We start from the raw sequence: 16,568 nt of genomic DNA, 5'->3' as shown, positions 1-16,568 counted from the left end.
CAAACCTTTTAGACTGTTAAGGTAAATTAAACAAGAGTTATACTGATGGATACTCATCAAGGGAGAATGATGGAGGAGTTTACACAAGGTGTGGTGGAAAAAATGAAAAAGGTCCCAGGTAGACCTAACCACCAAACGATAAATAATGTGAGGAAGAACTTTCCTCTCAGATCACTACATAATATAGGCAAAAGCGTAAAATCAAGAGAAAATCAAAACAGGAAGATGAATTTAGAAGTTAAATGGTGATTGTTATGAATTTCAGAAATTTGAAAGAAATATAAGGTATGTTATGTACAATGAGCATCACTGAGAGACTATTATTTGAACTTTCAGTGAGTGGGGGATGTAGTAAAACATAAAGCTAACATATGTAAAAAAGAGAGAGAACTAAAAACATAACAAAACAGTTAGAAAATCCATACATTCAAGTAAGGAAAACAGAACACAAAGAAGCACAGATGTAAGATAAAATGAGAAGTGAAAGACAAAAAATGAAATTCCTTACCAGCGTACAAGAAATAAAGCAGAATGAAATATGTATGCATTACTTTAAGAAAAATTAAAGAGAGAAAAAAGCTATGCACAAATCTTAAAGATGATAGTGATAAGGAAATGATTTAAGGAAAAAGAAAACAGACAGATACTATACTATGAATTGCATAGAAGAAAAGGAGAAAAAGGAGCCTTTGATGAAATTAACCTGAAAGAAAAGATACAGTATAAAGAAGTTCTAAAAACAAAGCCCAAGGATAGATGGTCTTCCAATAATATTGTATTTAACTTTCTGGATTATAATTATGTAAAATTTGAAAAATGTTTAAATGAAAGTAATTAAAAGGAGTGATAGCCAGGACATGGGAAAAGGGTATTATAACATCTATTCATTTTCCTAACCCACTTACACAGAGTACGGCTGTGGGGAAACCAGAACTCATCCCAGCAAGCACAAGATGGGAATGATCCCTGGACAGGGTAACAGTCCATCGCAGGATGAAGACAGACACACACACCAACACAGAAACAATTAGGGCTAATTTAGCAGCACCAATTCACCTAACCTGCATGTCTTTGGACTATGGGAAGAAACCAGAGCACCCTGAGGAAACCCACACAAACACGGAGAGAACATGCAATCTTCATGGAAATATCACCAGAGATGGGAATCTCAGTTTCCCTGTTGCAAGACAGGAGCGCTACCACTGAACCACTGTGCTATCTGCATCATTACATTAATTCCAATAAATGAAAAGGAATGAGATAGAGAATTTGTGACCAATGACATTATTGTGTACAGATTGTAAGATCTGAAACAGATTTTATGCCACTAAATTCAGAAGAAAACAAAATAAATCATAAAAGAGGATCAGGCACATGCAGTCATTAAAAAATAATTGCAGACTATTTATAAAGGAAACAGTGCAATATGCAGAAGAAAGAAAAAATCCCAATAGCTTTGCCAAATCTTGATCTAGAAAAGGCCTTTAATGCCTTACAACATACATACATTTGGAAAATTATGCCCCAAAGTTAATGTGTTTAGCTGCAATCATTCTTCTTCAACCAAAAGTACTATCACACATTGAAAAAAAAATGTTTTTTTTTCTTCTTTTAAGGTCCTTATAATTATCCAGGATGTTTCCAAGGCAACAGGAAAATGTGGCCTTCCAGATATTAAAATATACCGTACAGTAATGATAATAGAACTAACACACAAATGAAAGGAAAAGAAAATGTTATAATGAGATGCAAAGCTGGATCATTACTGAGGAAATATGGTATTTATAATCTACTCCATAATAAACCTGCTGCTTTCAAAATGCCATACCACTTAAAAAGAACACATTTGGAAAAATACAGTCTTAAAAACTAAACAAACAGAGTCTGTGATATTTGGAAACTTCTAAGAAAGACTTTACAGAGAAAGCAAGAGGCATTTTGGATTAAAGAAGTATCAAGGCATGAATCCAAGAATGTAATTATTGCAAAAATGTATTACCTAACAGTTTGGCAGATTTGGCTTAGGAAAACACATAACATATTAGATGCATAAAGGAAAGCAATTCTGAATACAAAATGCCCAAGACTCAAATGTAAGGTGCTACAAGATGCTGAAAATGTGATGTATGCAGTAGTGGCGTTACATTTTTGGGGCCATGAAGCTTAAACTGTTAAGGTGGCCCTTTCACAACCAACAAGATCTGGGTAACCATAGTTATCTTCTTCTTGTTCCACAACAGACCACTACAAATATAATTTATTTTATACTTGAATAACATTTTAAGTTTTACTTTACTTTGTTGTATCAAATTATTAATATTATTATTGTTTTTTGAAAACCCCTTCTCATACAGTAGACAACCACAATTGTTAAGCAATGTGGACTAAAGTCGCTTCTGAGGCCCCTCCAGAATTAGGCACCTCATCAGTTTTATACTCCTGGATGAAGGGTATCAGATATGCTAAACTATGATAAAGGGCCCAGAAGAGCTTACTACCCAAAGCGGAGTCAGGAAGGAAAAGATGCTTTGCAATAAGTACATTACACAACTAACAAAGGTAAAAATAAAAATCAACATTGGGTAAAAATTAATATTATAAAAAGAGATTTATGGAGAACAAGTAAATTGTTGATAATAAAAAAAAAAAACATCCGTTCGACATGCTGTGCACATCATCACAAGATGGATTAAAGAACATAGCCACATTATACAGGAACAAAAGTATAGATAAGTATTACTATCTCACTTTTTTGATTTTTTTTTTCATTATCATAAGATAAATATTGATTAATCCAGACTCCTCAATCTTTGCATAATATAGTATAGCATCTTTTGTAAGGCACTCTACAAAGCAGATCATTGAAATACTGGACATGCTTTTGGCAAATAAAGAAGGAGTAGAGCATTTTGGTATTAAACTGTATCAAAAGGAAGAGGTACTGAGAATCTTAAACAGTACAAAGGTCTACTAAATACTTTTAAAAGTTAAGCTCATATTCAGCACTTTCAGATCTTCTGTCTAAACAGATAAATAAAGACACAGCCTTATTAAAAGCCCTGTAAATAAAGTCAGCAAGTTGGAATGGAAGCCACTGCAGCCGGAACTGAACACTGCAACAACTTGTATTACAAAAAAGTAGGTGAATATATTTGTTGTTTAAAAAATAATTGTATGACTTGCATATTACTATATATATTACAGTTCATGGACTGAAAAAAATGTAACTTTAACGAAGAATACATAAAATATGTAAAACAATCAGATACCCTGCTAGTAATAAGTACTGACATCACTGGTTTTAATAACATTTATTTTGCAAGTGCAACTTCAGTTTGCTTTCTGCACTTTCAACACCCACACGAGGAGGTCAAAACCGCAAGGTGCCTTTTAAAAAGTCCACTTCACCCACTTCTGTTTGAGATCACAGAACATGGAGCACTTAATTGGGGCTTTTCTGCTTTTGGCGGCTACCTCGCAATGTAAGTTTCTTTCTTTCTTTCTTTTGCAGGTTTAAAACTTTCTTTCCTGGCCGTATGATTTAGAAATACATCAGCAGTAACTGAACATTTATTTTTGAAAAGATTAAAATCTAATTTATGCGTTACAACGTGGAGATGTGGAGATAATCAACAAAGAAGGTAAATCAGTATGTAAATATTTCCCCCAGATAATAGTCTACTAAATGGAATAGTTTATCATATTGTATCAACTGTAAGCGTCATTTTTACGATCTTAAACACTGAGATCTAAAATATTTTTTATAAAACACTTAACTGGGTGGAAAAAATATGCCATGCACAGTTTGCTTTCTGGCTTTTATTTGTATTTATGCATTTTAAGTATGTATTCACCCTTATTTAAAGAATTCGAGCAATTTAAATCTTTCGCGCATTCATTTTCTAACCCTGTCTGTGGATGGGACGTTATTAAATAGCAATCATTTAAATCAAAATCGTTATATAGCAGGTCGTCTTTATGAAAAATGAAATAATTCAGGTATTCGTCAGTGCAAAAATTTTGGTAATATATATATATATATATATAATATATAATATATATATATATATATATTATATATATATATATATTATATATATATATACGTAACATGTAATAGGAGTGTAGGCTAATACTAAAATGAATCAGTAAAGCAGAAAACATTTCCAATATAATGACAATCGTGGCATTTTACAGACAACGATTTAGTGTTCATAATTTAATTGTTATTTATGCTAATTGCAGTCGTTACCGATTCAGCAAATAACAATTCTGTCTTTTCGCAGTATCTGAGCAATGAAAGCAATTATAAAGCTGATCTCAATACATTTTACGAAAAGGGTCTCTGATCAGTAGACCAACCTGTTAAGTTGGGTTGTACTGCATTACTGTGAGATCGAAGATGAGCTACAGAGACAAGGCGTGGAAAACACAAAAGAATCATCTTGCGACAGTGTATAGTATAGAACGCTGCATTCGTGTACTGTATCGTTAAGCGCGTTTGTGAATTTTGTGCTCCGTCCAAGGCTGGCTCGTGTTATATACCAACCATGCCGGCTTAGACTCGATCTCCCGCGATCTCAATAGTGTTTGCAAGAGATTTATACTATTATAGGGCTTGCCTGTGAAGAAAGAAATGTCACGTCTTCAATATTAAATTTTGGGTCGCATTCCATTAAGCAGCCCGCCGAATTAGGAGCTGCATGCGAATAAGTAGCTAACTTCATCCTCGTGTGCTGCGATTTGTGCCTGTGATCTCACGAATCGGATCAAGTGAATTTCAGAACATTCATTTATGTTATACCGCAATTTATACTCAAAATTACAGCAAAGAATTAAATGTAAAAGCGTTTGGGGTGTTACCCAATAGATTGACTATACATGTTTATTGACATTGTATTGCAATTTTATTATAAATGAATTATTAATCGCTCAAGCCGTCTTCTTAAGGAAATATATCTAAGTCAGGACAAAGCGGGGTTGGAAGATGGATGGATGGATGCATGTTAAGGTATAAAGCACATTTTGGTGCAAATACACAGTGCTGTAGGAGATAATAACAAGAGGACATACGTTCAGGCTAAATATACATCCAGTGTTTTAACGTTTGATTGATGTGGATATTTTAACACCACGCCACGGAGCACTAATACATTTAGTCCATAATTAAATCCGAATTATGCACGTTTTATTTAAAAGAAAAGTCGGAATGAATTTTTGCAATGTGGCGTGCACCAGCTCACAGATTTCTTCGGCACGTTATGACTTCGTTTCTTTCTTTCTTTCTTTCTTTCTTTCTTTCTTTCTTTCTTTCTTTCTTTCTTTCTTTCTTTCTTTCTTTCTTTCTTTTTTTAAAATTGTATTAGAATTCCATACAATCATGTCAAACTTAACAAACCCTAATTCAACCTCTGTCCAAGAGATTGCACAGACTACAACAGGAGTAAATCTTTAAAAATAACAAAGAAAGGAGAGTGTCCTTCCCCCAATATAAATTCTCATTCTAAGATCTGATTAATTTGATCTTGCCATATTTTTAAAAAGTTTGAGCAAACTCTGTTAGTCAGAAGTTTTTTGTTTTTTCCAATTTCAAACGGTAGGCTATAGTACATGAGTTACCCACGGATAACAGGTGGGCTGGGATTCTTCCAGTTACAATCAGTTTGTCCTTCTCCACTTTAAGCCCATCCAGGACTACACCAAACACAGCTGATTGATTGTGACGTCAGGGTAGGGTTTCCAGACGTCCCTTGGACATGTCCCATATTTGATCCTTTTGTCCCTTGTCCCGTACTGACCTTTCAGGGACACCCAAATGTCCCGTATCTAGTTCATTTTCAAATTTCACAATAAAAATATATTTTTACTACCTTCTTACGGTACTTAGTTGTAACTTTATAAGTAATTATACTTTCTTTTCTCAGATTCTCTTGATGAAAATAACCCAAATGTAACGAGGAAACTAATGCTTGCTGCCTGTTCGCAACTCGTTCAGTTGTTATGGTTGGCTGAGGACAGCGACACTCTTACCGTTTAGGTCTCCAGCCGCACTGCTGTGCAGTTCTGTATCAACATTGCAACATACAGCGTCAACAAAGTGTCTTGTTACTACTTGCCACAGCCCACTTCTTTTCTAACTTAAAAACTAATCCATCCATCCATCCCAAGAGGCCAAAACGTAAGTGTAAATTTCGTAATGAATATTCCAGCGAATGGACATTTATCAACCCAGGCAGAAGCTGTTTTGAAGCAAACTGTGGTGTATGTAATTGCACTTTCAGTAAATAAGTTTCAAATGATTTTACTTTTGTTTTCCTCATAATCCATTAAAATCCTTGCTTTATGTTTTTAACTTATGTTTCTACTTTTATATAATATATTGGTCTGGGTGTGTAGGGGTCATGTATAAATTTATATATATATAGTAATTTGGAGAGAGACTTTAAGAGTGCCCCGTATTTCTAATTTTCTAATCTGGCAACCCTACGTCAGGGTCGTCTGTGAAGCATTCAGAAATATTTGTCCAGAATGATTTGGTGCACACCCAAAACATGTGGCTCATTGAGGCTGGAGCTAGATTGCATCTTGCCCTGGATACATTTTAGACAATTTTAAACAAGATAAATGTGCTTGATTGAAATTGGTTGATTAAATGCTTTGCGCATATGCAGCTGGAGTGTATTCTACGCATGGCTGCCTTCCACTCCTTTTTAGAGATGTTAAGTGAAAGATCACTTCCCCAACGTACTGTAGAATCTTTGAAAGTAAGGGACTACAAAATGTTTTTATATATTTGTGAGATACTGTCGGAGTCTTCGGAACTGATCAGCATTGCCTATGGAATAGAAAACTTCTTTTATTTCAAACAGACACCAATAATGCTCAGCCAGAAAAGCTATGGATCTCTGCCAGAACACAAGAAAACGTCACGCTGCACTGCGCTGTTCAGGACCCCAGGGAAGAGTCGTCGATGGTCAGCTGGTACCGACTGGTGTCAGGCCAAAGAGTGCAGCATGTGGTCAACTACATTCGTCAGGTGCGCAGAGTGGGACGGTACACCGGAGAGCTGCATTTCACAAATGGAACGTTTGCTTTAAACATACAAAATGTAGAGAGGGGCGATTCGGGCTCGTATTTCTGTGTCATCCGAGCAGCGCAAGATATTAAGGCTGCAGCCAGTTCAGTTCTAGAGGTTAAAGGTAAGTAAAAAAAAAAAGAGCCTATACGATATTATTGAAGAAATGCAAACTTTGTAACAATTAAAACACACAAGTAATTTGAAAATGTAACACATATTTTGAGAAATCGGTTTAAGGCTATCCAGAAATTGGTTGGGGAAGGTTAAACACAATATGTTGAAGTGATGTGTGACATTTTTAAATGCTATAAATAGCAATGTTTTGTTCTTAATATTATAGATTTAACTGGAAATGTTTTGCTGTCCTAGTTGTTTCTGTACATTTTCTTTAGTACATACTTTATGTATTAATTTAGTAACAAAATTCTTAACCCTTCTGCAAAAGACCTCTTGGTAACACCAACTTTGCAGATTTTTGCTCCAATCCCCGATGTCAATGACTTGAAGGCCACATCCTCGGTCAAGGTGTATTGTGTTCTGAGACACTCTTCTCCATCCTGGAGCCTTTTTGACTGGATAGTTGACAATATTACTACTCAAGTAAATGGAGTGGAGATGATCACCACTGAAGGGTCACATTTAGCTTTTAGTCACTTCAGGATAAGTCAGAAGGAAAGGGAGAAAAGTGACGTCACATGTTTGGTTCGGAACAGTGGAGAATCACTCAAAGCCTGTCTACCCAAACCCTTCACTGGAGATGGATGGAAAGCCTGGAGAGTAGGTGAGTCTTAAAAATGTACTGCTTTCTTGCACACATATACTGTACATTAAAGGACATTTTCTGCCTTTGGTAAGGGTATAAATCAATATGGGTGGTAATCAGTACTGAAGTTATGGACTTGTCTGTTTACTTTTAGAAGTAATAGTTGCAGTGTTTCTAAGTTTGTAGTAGTCTGGTGAGCAGGATGTATGGGGAAGATGGATGCACTGTAAACACCTAAAGGCATTAATGGAACTTTGTTGAGATTAGGAAGAGAATGGTTGGATGGCTCATCGATGTGATCTTAGTAGGATGCAGTACTCAGTTGAGTACATTTTCATTGTAGTTCAATAACAGTTCTGTTAGATTCCAGCTATGCTGTCCCCTACAGCAAAAACATGCAACATCTGTTATTATAGATTTTATATTTTCTACAGTTTATGAATTTTGCATCTCCTAATTTTTTTGCAACGCTGTTGTTTTCAAATGCTGTGAATGCATGTACATCTTTATTTTTCAATTGTTACATTGTTTTAGTTTTGTAAATGTTTTAGTCTTCTTCAATGCCATCATTCTGGCTAACTGTTACCATGACACGTTGACCCCATTGCTTGGGTCGTGTCACTGAAAGTCACATCCAGTTATACAGGGAGTGATGGACTATAAGCTGACACCATGAGGGATTCATTGTCCAAGTTTTTGGATTCTTTGTAAATTTTCTGTATGACTTTATGTTTCTGAGTTCTGGCAATGCATCCAAGATCCTTCCTTTCTGGCTTTGATTTTTTTTTCTTCTTTTCTACTTGACGACCGATCAGCGTTTACCTCCCATGGTATAATCAGGTCAAGGACAGCTCTTTTTTCAGTGTTGTCTGTAGGAGGTAGAGATTTTGATAAATTCATGGTTGTTTTATGATGGTTTGCTGCACATAGCTGGCATTGCTCAACGTCCAAAGCAGATTGCCTGCACTTTCACCAGACTTTCCCAATGGTCATCATTTGTCAGGATTGTTATAAAGACTCAAAGCAATATAAGGTCATATATAAAACACTTGGATTTGGTTGGAAACTTAAGGACATATTTTGTACAAATGTTAGAGGTTTTCTTCACACAGATAGCTATAGACACATGGAATGATGGTAGAGAGTAGGACTTTACAGTCCTTGAAATTTCAATTTCATGTAATTTTGGACAATATAGGTGTATAAGATGAATGAGCTTATTGGGCTGAATGACCTGTTCTTGTCACAATTGCTGTAATATTGTAATAACACCAACAACAACAACATTTATTTATATAGCACATTTTCATAAAACTGATGTAGCTCAAAGTGCTTTACAAGATGAAGAAAGCAAAAAGAAAAAAATATAAAAATTAGGCAATACTAATTAACAAAGAATAAAGTAAGGACCAATGGCCAGGGAGGAAAAAAAACAAAATCTGCAGGGGTTCCGAGGCCACAAGACCACCCAGCCCCCTCTAGTCATTCTAACAAACATAAATGATCTCAAACAGTCCTCATGGTTTTCAGGCTTCACATGGAAGAACTTGATGATGACGGTCATGTGTACTTCTGGCCTTTAATCCATCAATGTAGGGACAGCATGGTGCTTTGATCAGGTCCACTACAGAAAACCGTTAGTACGGATGTATGAGCCATGAAAAAAATGATAATTAAATGCATATACAGAATATCAGGGCTACACTAAAATGAAGTTATGAGAAAACCACGTTAAAGTAATGGGCTTTTAGCAGTTTTTTAAAGTGCTCCACTGTATTGGCCTGGCGAATTTCTATCAGTAAGCTATTCCAGATTTTAGGTGCATAACAGCAGAAGGCCACCTCACCACTTCTTTTAAGTTTAGCTCTTGGAATTATAAGCAGACACTCATTTGATAATCTAAGGTTACAATTTGGAGTGTAAGGTGTAAGACATTCCGAAATATAAGATGAAGCGAGATTATTTAAGGCTTTGTAAACCATAAGCAGTATTTTAAAGTCAATTCTAAAATGTTCTAAAAACTAGAAGATTAACACAAATAAAACAAAACATGCTATCGGGTTAGGTAATCAGAGAAAGAAAAAACAATACATAAATCATGTCAAAATAAGGCTGTCAAAAGTGTCGCTTAGTTTTGCTTCTCATAACTGTACTAGAAAACTATGATGTCAGTCATTACCAAATGCACAATTGTGTTGCTGGAAAAATAAAAATATAAATTGAGAAAGAGGAACTACAAATACAGATATTTCAAAAAAGCGTTAGATTTCTTTAGACAGAGAACCATCAACACATAGAGTAAGTTGACAAACAGTGTGGTAAACAGAAGTACTTTAAATCTTTGATTGAAGTAATTTTGAAGAAACTGGTTTGATAGGATTGGTGAGGTTGTTGAGCTGAATGGTGTGTTCTCCTCAAAATTATTCCAGTGCTCTATAAAATACTTCCACAAAAATCCAGACTTGCGCCTGTGACAGTTATTCTGTCTGCCAGTAGCAGTCCCCTGTTCTGTCAGTTACACCTGCTATGAGTATCTTCTTTATCTTCCGATACCACTTGAGCTGTTGATGAGCAGCTCAGACCAGTGAAGTTTATTCAGCTTGTAGTCAGCACACCAACAGGAACCTTCAAATAAACATCTAAATGTACAGACAGTTGTGACAATGGTGTTTTTATGAACTCTGACACTGGCATGTTACTTTTATGTGTGTTCATCAAATTTGTTTTTGTTGCTCTTTTTACTGCAACCACTACAGGTTTATTAAAATCAGCTTTGAATATTGAACATGCCCAACGGCCATACTGAGCCACTACTAAGACAAACTTACTACGGCTGAAGAGTGTCGGTATGGCAAAACTGGAGAAAATCACCTAAAGAATCATGGCACTGTTTTTGGCACCAGCGTCATATTCAAGAGTGTCTGTCTTGTCAGCACCCACTGAACCAGATGACTAGCATAGATAATGAGGAACTTTTACTAAAGTTTGCCTTTTTAAATGCATCCTGCCCTTCATCACAATATATTGGCCATGTTACATTCATCAACAGCACATCAGATATGTCAAAAAGCAACACAGTATGCTAATGTGTATTACAATGGATGTTTAAAAAGGTAGAAATGCTTTTATAGAGTAAACTTTTCGATTTCTCTTTTTTTCATCCCTGTGTAGGCTGTACATCTGTTCAGTATTACGGAATGCCTGTGCTCATTATTGTATTATTACTGGCTGTGATTATTGCTTTCTACTACAAAAAGAAGCTTACAGCAGGTAATTATGTTTCTACAATGCTAATAATAATGGGGTAGCACGGTGACATATAGGGTAGTATGGCCAGTACCTGGCACTTAGACTCAATGTGGCTTGCATGCTTGCGATCTTGTTTGCATGAGCTTCTTCTTGGTATTCAATCCAAAGACATAATGTTTCATTTAAAGTTTTTTTAAAGTAACAAAGACATTGCATAATAAAAGGAAAACTGGTGGCACTGCACTGGCCCTCTGTGAGTGTTGTTGCAAACATGAATGTGCCCTGCTTTGGACTGATGTCCCATTCAGCGCCGGTCAATTCTTTGAACAATGTACTGACAAGATGTTTGTTAGATCCTTGCAAAATGTAATAATAATAATTATAACAATAGTATCAATCCATCCATTTTTTGAACCCAAACATTATATAACAGGCTTAAAGAATAACAATAACATTAAACTATTTGATTTAGATATTCTTAGCTGTGAGGCTATTAAAAATGTATTGCTTTAAAAAACACAAAGTAGTAACTTTTTTTTAATCTGACAGGAACCTCTCAGAATATATACACAGTTGGCCAGCATGAGGTAACATTTATTATACTAATAGTTATCAACAGCAGTAGATAATTATTAATTTTATTAATAATGTTGTGTTGACTCTTACATGATGATGATAAAATACAAGTTTCATAATTACTTTAATGTGTAACCAGATTACATAAGACTCCTGTTAGAATACACTCCTGTCATTATTCGAAGAATATAAGATGTTCATTTTGCAGTGACTATGCATTACTTATGAATGTACTTTGTAAAATCAAACGGTTCTTCTTCTTCTTTTTTTTGTTTTTTTTTAACAGACAGAATACTCATCTGTGAAGTTTACAAAAGTGAGCAGATAACACAATGTTTGGATCACTCAAAGAAAACTCACCTTTGAAAACAACATAACTGATAACCACATCAATATTTAAAAAGTAAAATAAATCATGGTTACAATAAAATGTATTCATATAATTGAGCAGTGTAACGGGTACACAATTTTTAAATGTTTATTTAGAGAGTGTGGAACGAGGGTTTTTTAAATGATCCATTTGCAAATATATATTAAAACATTAAAATGGTTGTATCTGTATACTATGTGTGTATTGTATAATTTAAATAGAATTACTTCACTGTCCTCTTAGTTCAAGTTGGATTTGTGCTACTGGTTTTAAAGAAATCATCATGTCTTTCATTTCTTCTTCCTATAAAAATTAGAGCAAAAATATCTTTAAAAACAGTCACCATTATTTAGTTATTTAAACTGAGGTAATATCTACTAAGAATGGCATTAGGTTACCACAATTAAAAACCCTATTAAAAATGATATTTTACACTATAACCTCTAATTTCTTCTGGTTAATATAATGCCTTTCACAGCAAACACTAATATAAGGTACAAAGACACAGATTAAGCCAAAAGAAGGAACACTCTACAGAGCAGACGAGGAAATCCTATGGAGGATGCAGCAGTTAACACTAAAGTCGTTCAATTTATGCAAGAACAACAGCCATTCCTGAATGTTTAGCTGTATCTAAAGCACTTTGATTGAATAGTGAATGGTTATCAATCTCCACCCCGAAATATTTGTAGAATGTGACTCATTCTACTACTTTGCTATTTATTTCCGTATATGGGACTGCTGCCTTTAATTTCCTAAAAATCAATGACCATCTCTTTAGTTTTCTTTACATTTATTACTGGGCAATTCTTAGAGCCCCATTTCATTTGGCAAAGTCTTCTGCATCTCCGTCAAAATGCTAACGGGGCAGAATGTCAGCCTTTAAGGACCTCACCAGTGCCATGTCATCTCCATGTTCAGAGAAGGCACTTGATGAAGCCTGGCACTCATTTGTTTATAAAACGTACATCATGGGAGACAACACGCAGAGGTGATGTTTAATCTCACTTGCTTGGTGCTTTTTATAAGGAAATCGAAAAGCCAAATAGTAAGTTTAGAGTTTACCACCGAGTTCTAACAATTTGTCTACTAAAATGCGTGGCGGGATAGTATTAATTGTACTGCTAAAACGTATAAAGACAATCTTAATAAAGCTTTTACTTTGTTCCTAATGTTCAAGGACATAATTTAACAAAACCAACAGCACATCCTCGTCATACCCTAACATAGTGTCACTCTGGGTATAATGGAGAAAAAATGGAGCAATGCAGTCAGTACATGTTTGACTGGCTAACTGAACATTTAATGTGTAAAATATCCATAAAGTGAAGTACCTTTTTGAATTTTTCACTTGTAAAACAAAATGTTCAGCTTTGTAAACTCCTTAGCATATGTCTGTATTCCATTTCTAAAAGTCTTCTCTTTGTAGCTTTCTAAGGATGTGTCAATAAGGTTTAAAAGCTTGAATGTCTTTTGTATTAAATTAATGAGATGCTCCAGTTTCTCCATTTCTGGTGTTATGGTGTTATGTGATGATGGTGTACAGTATACGATATCAGTGTACAAATCTTGTGGGGAATTGTATTCTGCGCAGTACTCAGCCTCTGCTGTACTCAGTATAACATTAATAACAAAGACAGACAATCATGCACTGTTGACATTTGCCATTAGGGATGCGAATATCTTGGGCACATGTAACGAACAAGAAATTTTATATTAAGCGTGCTAAGCAAATTATAAAGCAATTTAGTGACAAAAGACCTTTCATCCATTCAATTCACAGTAATGTACATCTGGTGCCTGTCCTGGGAGCTTTGCACACGGGGTAGCAACAAACACTGGATGGGACACAAGTACATCACCGGGCTAATTACACACACACACACACTTGACACTCACATTTAATACAAATCTTTGGGATGTATGTATATGCATATACATAATACATACATACAGTAAATATTCTAAATGAACAGACAAAACTGCTGAATTACTGAGATATAATCAAAGGAATAATTGCTTAAGTAATAAATAGCATTCAGGGGGACAGAGTATAATGAAGTAATAAATATCTTGAAATAGGAATGTAAAAGTTGAGGCAGAGGATGTCTGATTCCTGCCTGTGTGCAGTTTTTCACATTCTCCCTATGGCTCAGGGTTTTATTCCAGGTAATTAGGTTTTCCTCTTCCACATCCTAAGAACAGATGGACAAATAAACATTGATAGGAATTAGCTCTGCTTGAAAGGGTTTGGAGAAGCCTGACATGGAACATTATGTATAGTGTGAAAATGTTAGCAAAGAGGACTCCATCAGACCCATACAGGCTCTCCGAGAATTGCCTGTAATAGTCATCCTTTAACACTCTTAGTCCTGAACAGGGTCGCAGGGGGTGCTGGAGCCAATCCCTCCAGCATAGGGCACAAAGCAGGAACATCCCCTGGACAGGGCACTACTACATGCAGGGTGAACACATGCACACACACACGCACACACACACACACACACACACACACACACACAAGGGTCAATTTGGTATCACCAGTCCACCTAACCTGCATGGCCTTGGGAGGAAACACACACAGGCATGAGGAGAACATGCAAACTCCATGCATGGAGGACCCCAGACATGAACTGCCTGCATTATCTTTATATAAAATATGCTACCATGGCTGTCCGTTTGTCTGTCCAGGATTTTAAATCACCTGTAGCTCGCAAACCGTTTGACCTATTGACCTGAAATTTGGAACACATATACTACGTGACCTCTAGTGTCCACTTTTGGGATGATGATTGACCTCCAAGATCAAAGGTCAACCCAAGAAGGTGAAGGTCAAACATCAAATAACCTGTAGCCTGAAATTTGGTACACCTGTACTACGCTGAAACTCTGCACTACAGCTTTATATTAAAAGCGAAGAGTTTTGGAATTGTTACTCTTTTTATTTTTATTTTATTTTATTGTAGAATCAACTATCAGCAGCATGCAGCAGGGTGGCCATGCGGCGCATGTGTATGGGTGCCGTTCTCATCCCTACCACCTTCGCCGTCACTTCCCCTACCTCTTCATATCTTAAATCATTCTTGAGGCAGATTGAAGACTTAAGTGCTACTTTAAGAGAAAAATTAAAGAAAATGTACTAAGTAATTGCAGCACAAACACTGACTTAATCAGTTTTAATGCGAAAAGATGCTGACGGAAGAAGAGAAGAAGCGAGCGGCTAGAGTGGAGAAAATGAGCTGCTCAGGAAGCAGCAAACACATCAACCTGTGAGCAAACAAATGCTAAACGTACAGAGAAAGAAAGTCAAGTGTATTCATTGCACGTTATCGTGTAGTGCACCGTTACTAGTACTGTATAATGTTAAAAGTTCCTCTGGTAGCCTGTTAAACTAAAGTCTCAGTAATTTCATAGGGGTGTATAGATATGCATGTACTACCACAGCCTTCAGATGAAGTCAGAGAAAAAGGATCACCCATTGAAACCTCACACTTCTGTGAATCACCTATGTCAGGCTGACCTCACATCTTCACAAAATGCCTGCCTTTTATTTTTTTAAAGATCAGAAACATTTAGGCTACACTCGGTTTAGAATCCTTTTACAGTTTTGCTAACACTGAATGAGAGTCATAGCTAAGAATCAAATCAGAAGTCACAGTGAACAAACCCTCCTGAATCAAGGGGTCACAAATGGCTTCTACTTATTTTTTTGTTTGTTTGTAAATTCATAATGACGATGTAAGATCTGTTATGCTTTGTAGTTCACCTGAGGTGAGGTTTATCTATTTTTATTTCTTCTCTTTTATGTAAAACCATAGAACCTACAGTGGAGGTGCATAGTTTTTCATAGGATTTATAATGAGTGTGTGACTGTATATTGGTTTATTAATTATAGTGCACATACATCCCATAACCAGCAGGATAAAACAAAATGTGTAAAAAAGTACATTTTTTATTTACTCTAGCACACTTATTGCAGTCTGCTTTGAGTTCTCTGGTGACACCTTGAAATGTCAAAGTGCCAGGGCATGGTGATGCTCGTTGTGGTTAGGTGAAATGGAAAAAATTGTTCAAGCCAAAAGTTGAAGACTGCACTTTTTGACCACAGGTGCTCTATTTGCTCAGTTTGTTGTTTTGTTCACAAAGCTGGAAATGAAACTATCAGCTTACGGAAATGCTGTGAAATTAGAATATGAACTTTTAAATTACACCAGGAAGAAATCCAAATTTACGTAAATGCATTGGACATGGCATGTGGCTGAAAGTGATCTCCAATGGGGAATCTTTCAGCAAACAAAAGAAGAAATTCAAAAGGAGACCACAATCCAAGAAAACAAGCCACAAAATGACACCCTGCACTTCACAGAACTTTTAAAGTCAGAGAGTACAGCTGACATGTAATGCAGTCATGCTGGAAAAAAACAAACACTCTTGAGTTAAGAATGCCATTTTATTATAGAAGAGTCCTTATTAGCTCCTGTATTTATACCATATAAATCACAAAATAAAAAAGAAAAATCACAAATGCAGTA

General features: G+C 35.8%; 2 protein-coding genes across 3 annotated transcripts in view; both read left to right on the top strand.

Moving 5' to 3' along the window:
• Window positions 1–790: 790 nt before the first annotated feature.
• Window positions 791–16,568, top strand: part of LOC114646079 (protein S100-A1-like) — a 349,931-nt gene continuing 334,153 nt past the window's right edge. The window contains exon 1 of the mRNA XM_051923287.1: window positions 791–802. The gene's annotated coding sequence lies outside the window, so the exon portion shown is untranslated. The remainder of the gene's footprint in view (window positions 803–16,568) is intronic.
• Window positions 3,256–12,249, top strand: LOC114646084 (uncharacterized). 2 transcript variants are annotated; one of them, XM_028794071.2, is made up of 6 exons: window positions 3,256–3,482; window positions 6,870–7,199; window positions 7,524–7,859; window positions 11,013–11,111; window positions 11,640–11,677; window positions 11,953–12,245. In XM_028794071.2, exons 1-6 carry the CDS (start codon window positions 3,434–3,436, stop codon window positions 11,992–11,994), a joined length of 894 nt encoding a protein of 297 aa, XP_028649904.1. In that variant the 5' UTR covers window positions 3,256–3,433; the 3' UTR covers window positions 11,995–12,245. The 2 variants fall into 2 exon arrangements, with proteins under 2 accessions (XP_028649904.1, XP_051779243.1); XM_051923283.1 differs by lacking the exon at window positions 11,640–11,677 and having other exon boundaries at window positions 11,953–12,249.

The sequence above is a fragment of the Erpetoichthys calabaricus genome, chromosome 2 (assembly GCF_900747795.2).
Source record: "Erpetoichthys calabaricus chromosome 2, fErpCal1.3, whole genome shotgun sequence".
In the NCBI taxonomy this organism is placed as follows: Eukaryota; Metazoa; Chordata; class Cladistia; order Polypteriformes; family Polypteridae; genus Erpetoichthys; species Erpetoichthys calabaricus.
This window is presented reverse-complemented; position numbering and strand designations above follow the sequence as displayed.

Excerpts from the sequence above, each read along its gene's own strand:
- LOC114646084 (XM_051923283.1), top strand. The coding sequence starts at position 3,434 with ATGGAGCACTTAATTGGGGCTTTTCTGCTTTTGGCGGCTACCTCGCAA. Across the intron at positions 3,483-6,869 it reads TTTGGCGGCTACCTCGCAAT|ACACCAATAATGCTCAGCCA; the intron begins GTAAGTTTCTTT and ends TATTTCAAACAG. Across the intron at positions 7,200-7,523 it reads TTCAGTTCTAGAGGTTAAAG|ACCTCTTGGTAACACCAACT; the intron begins GTAAGTAAAAAA and ends CTTCTGCAAAAG.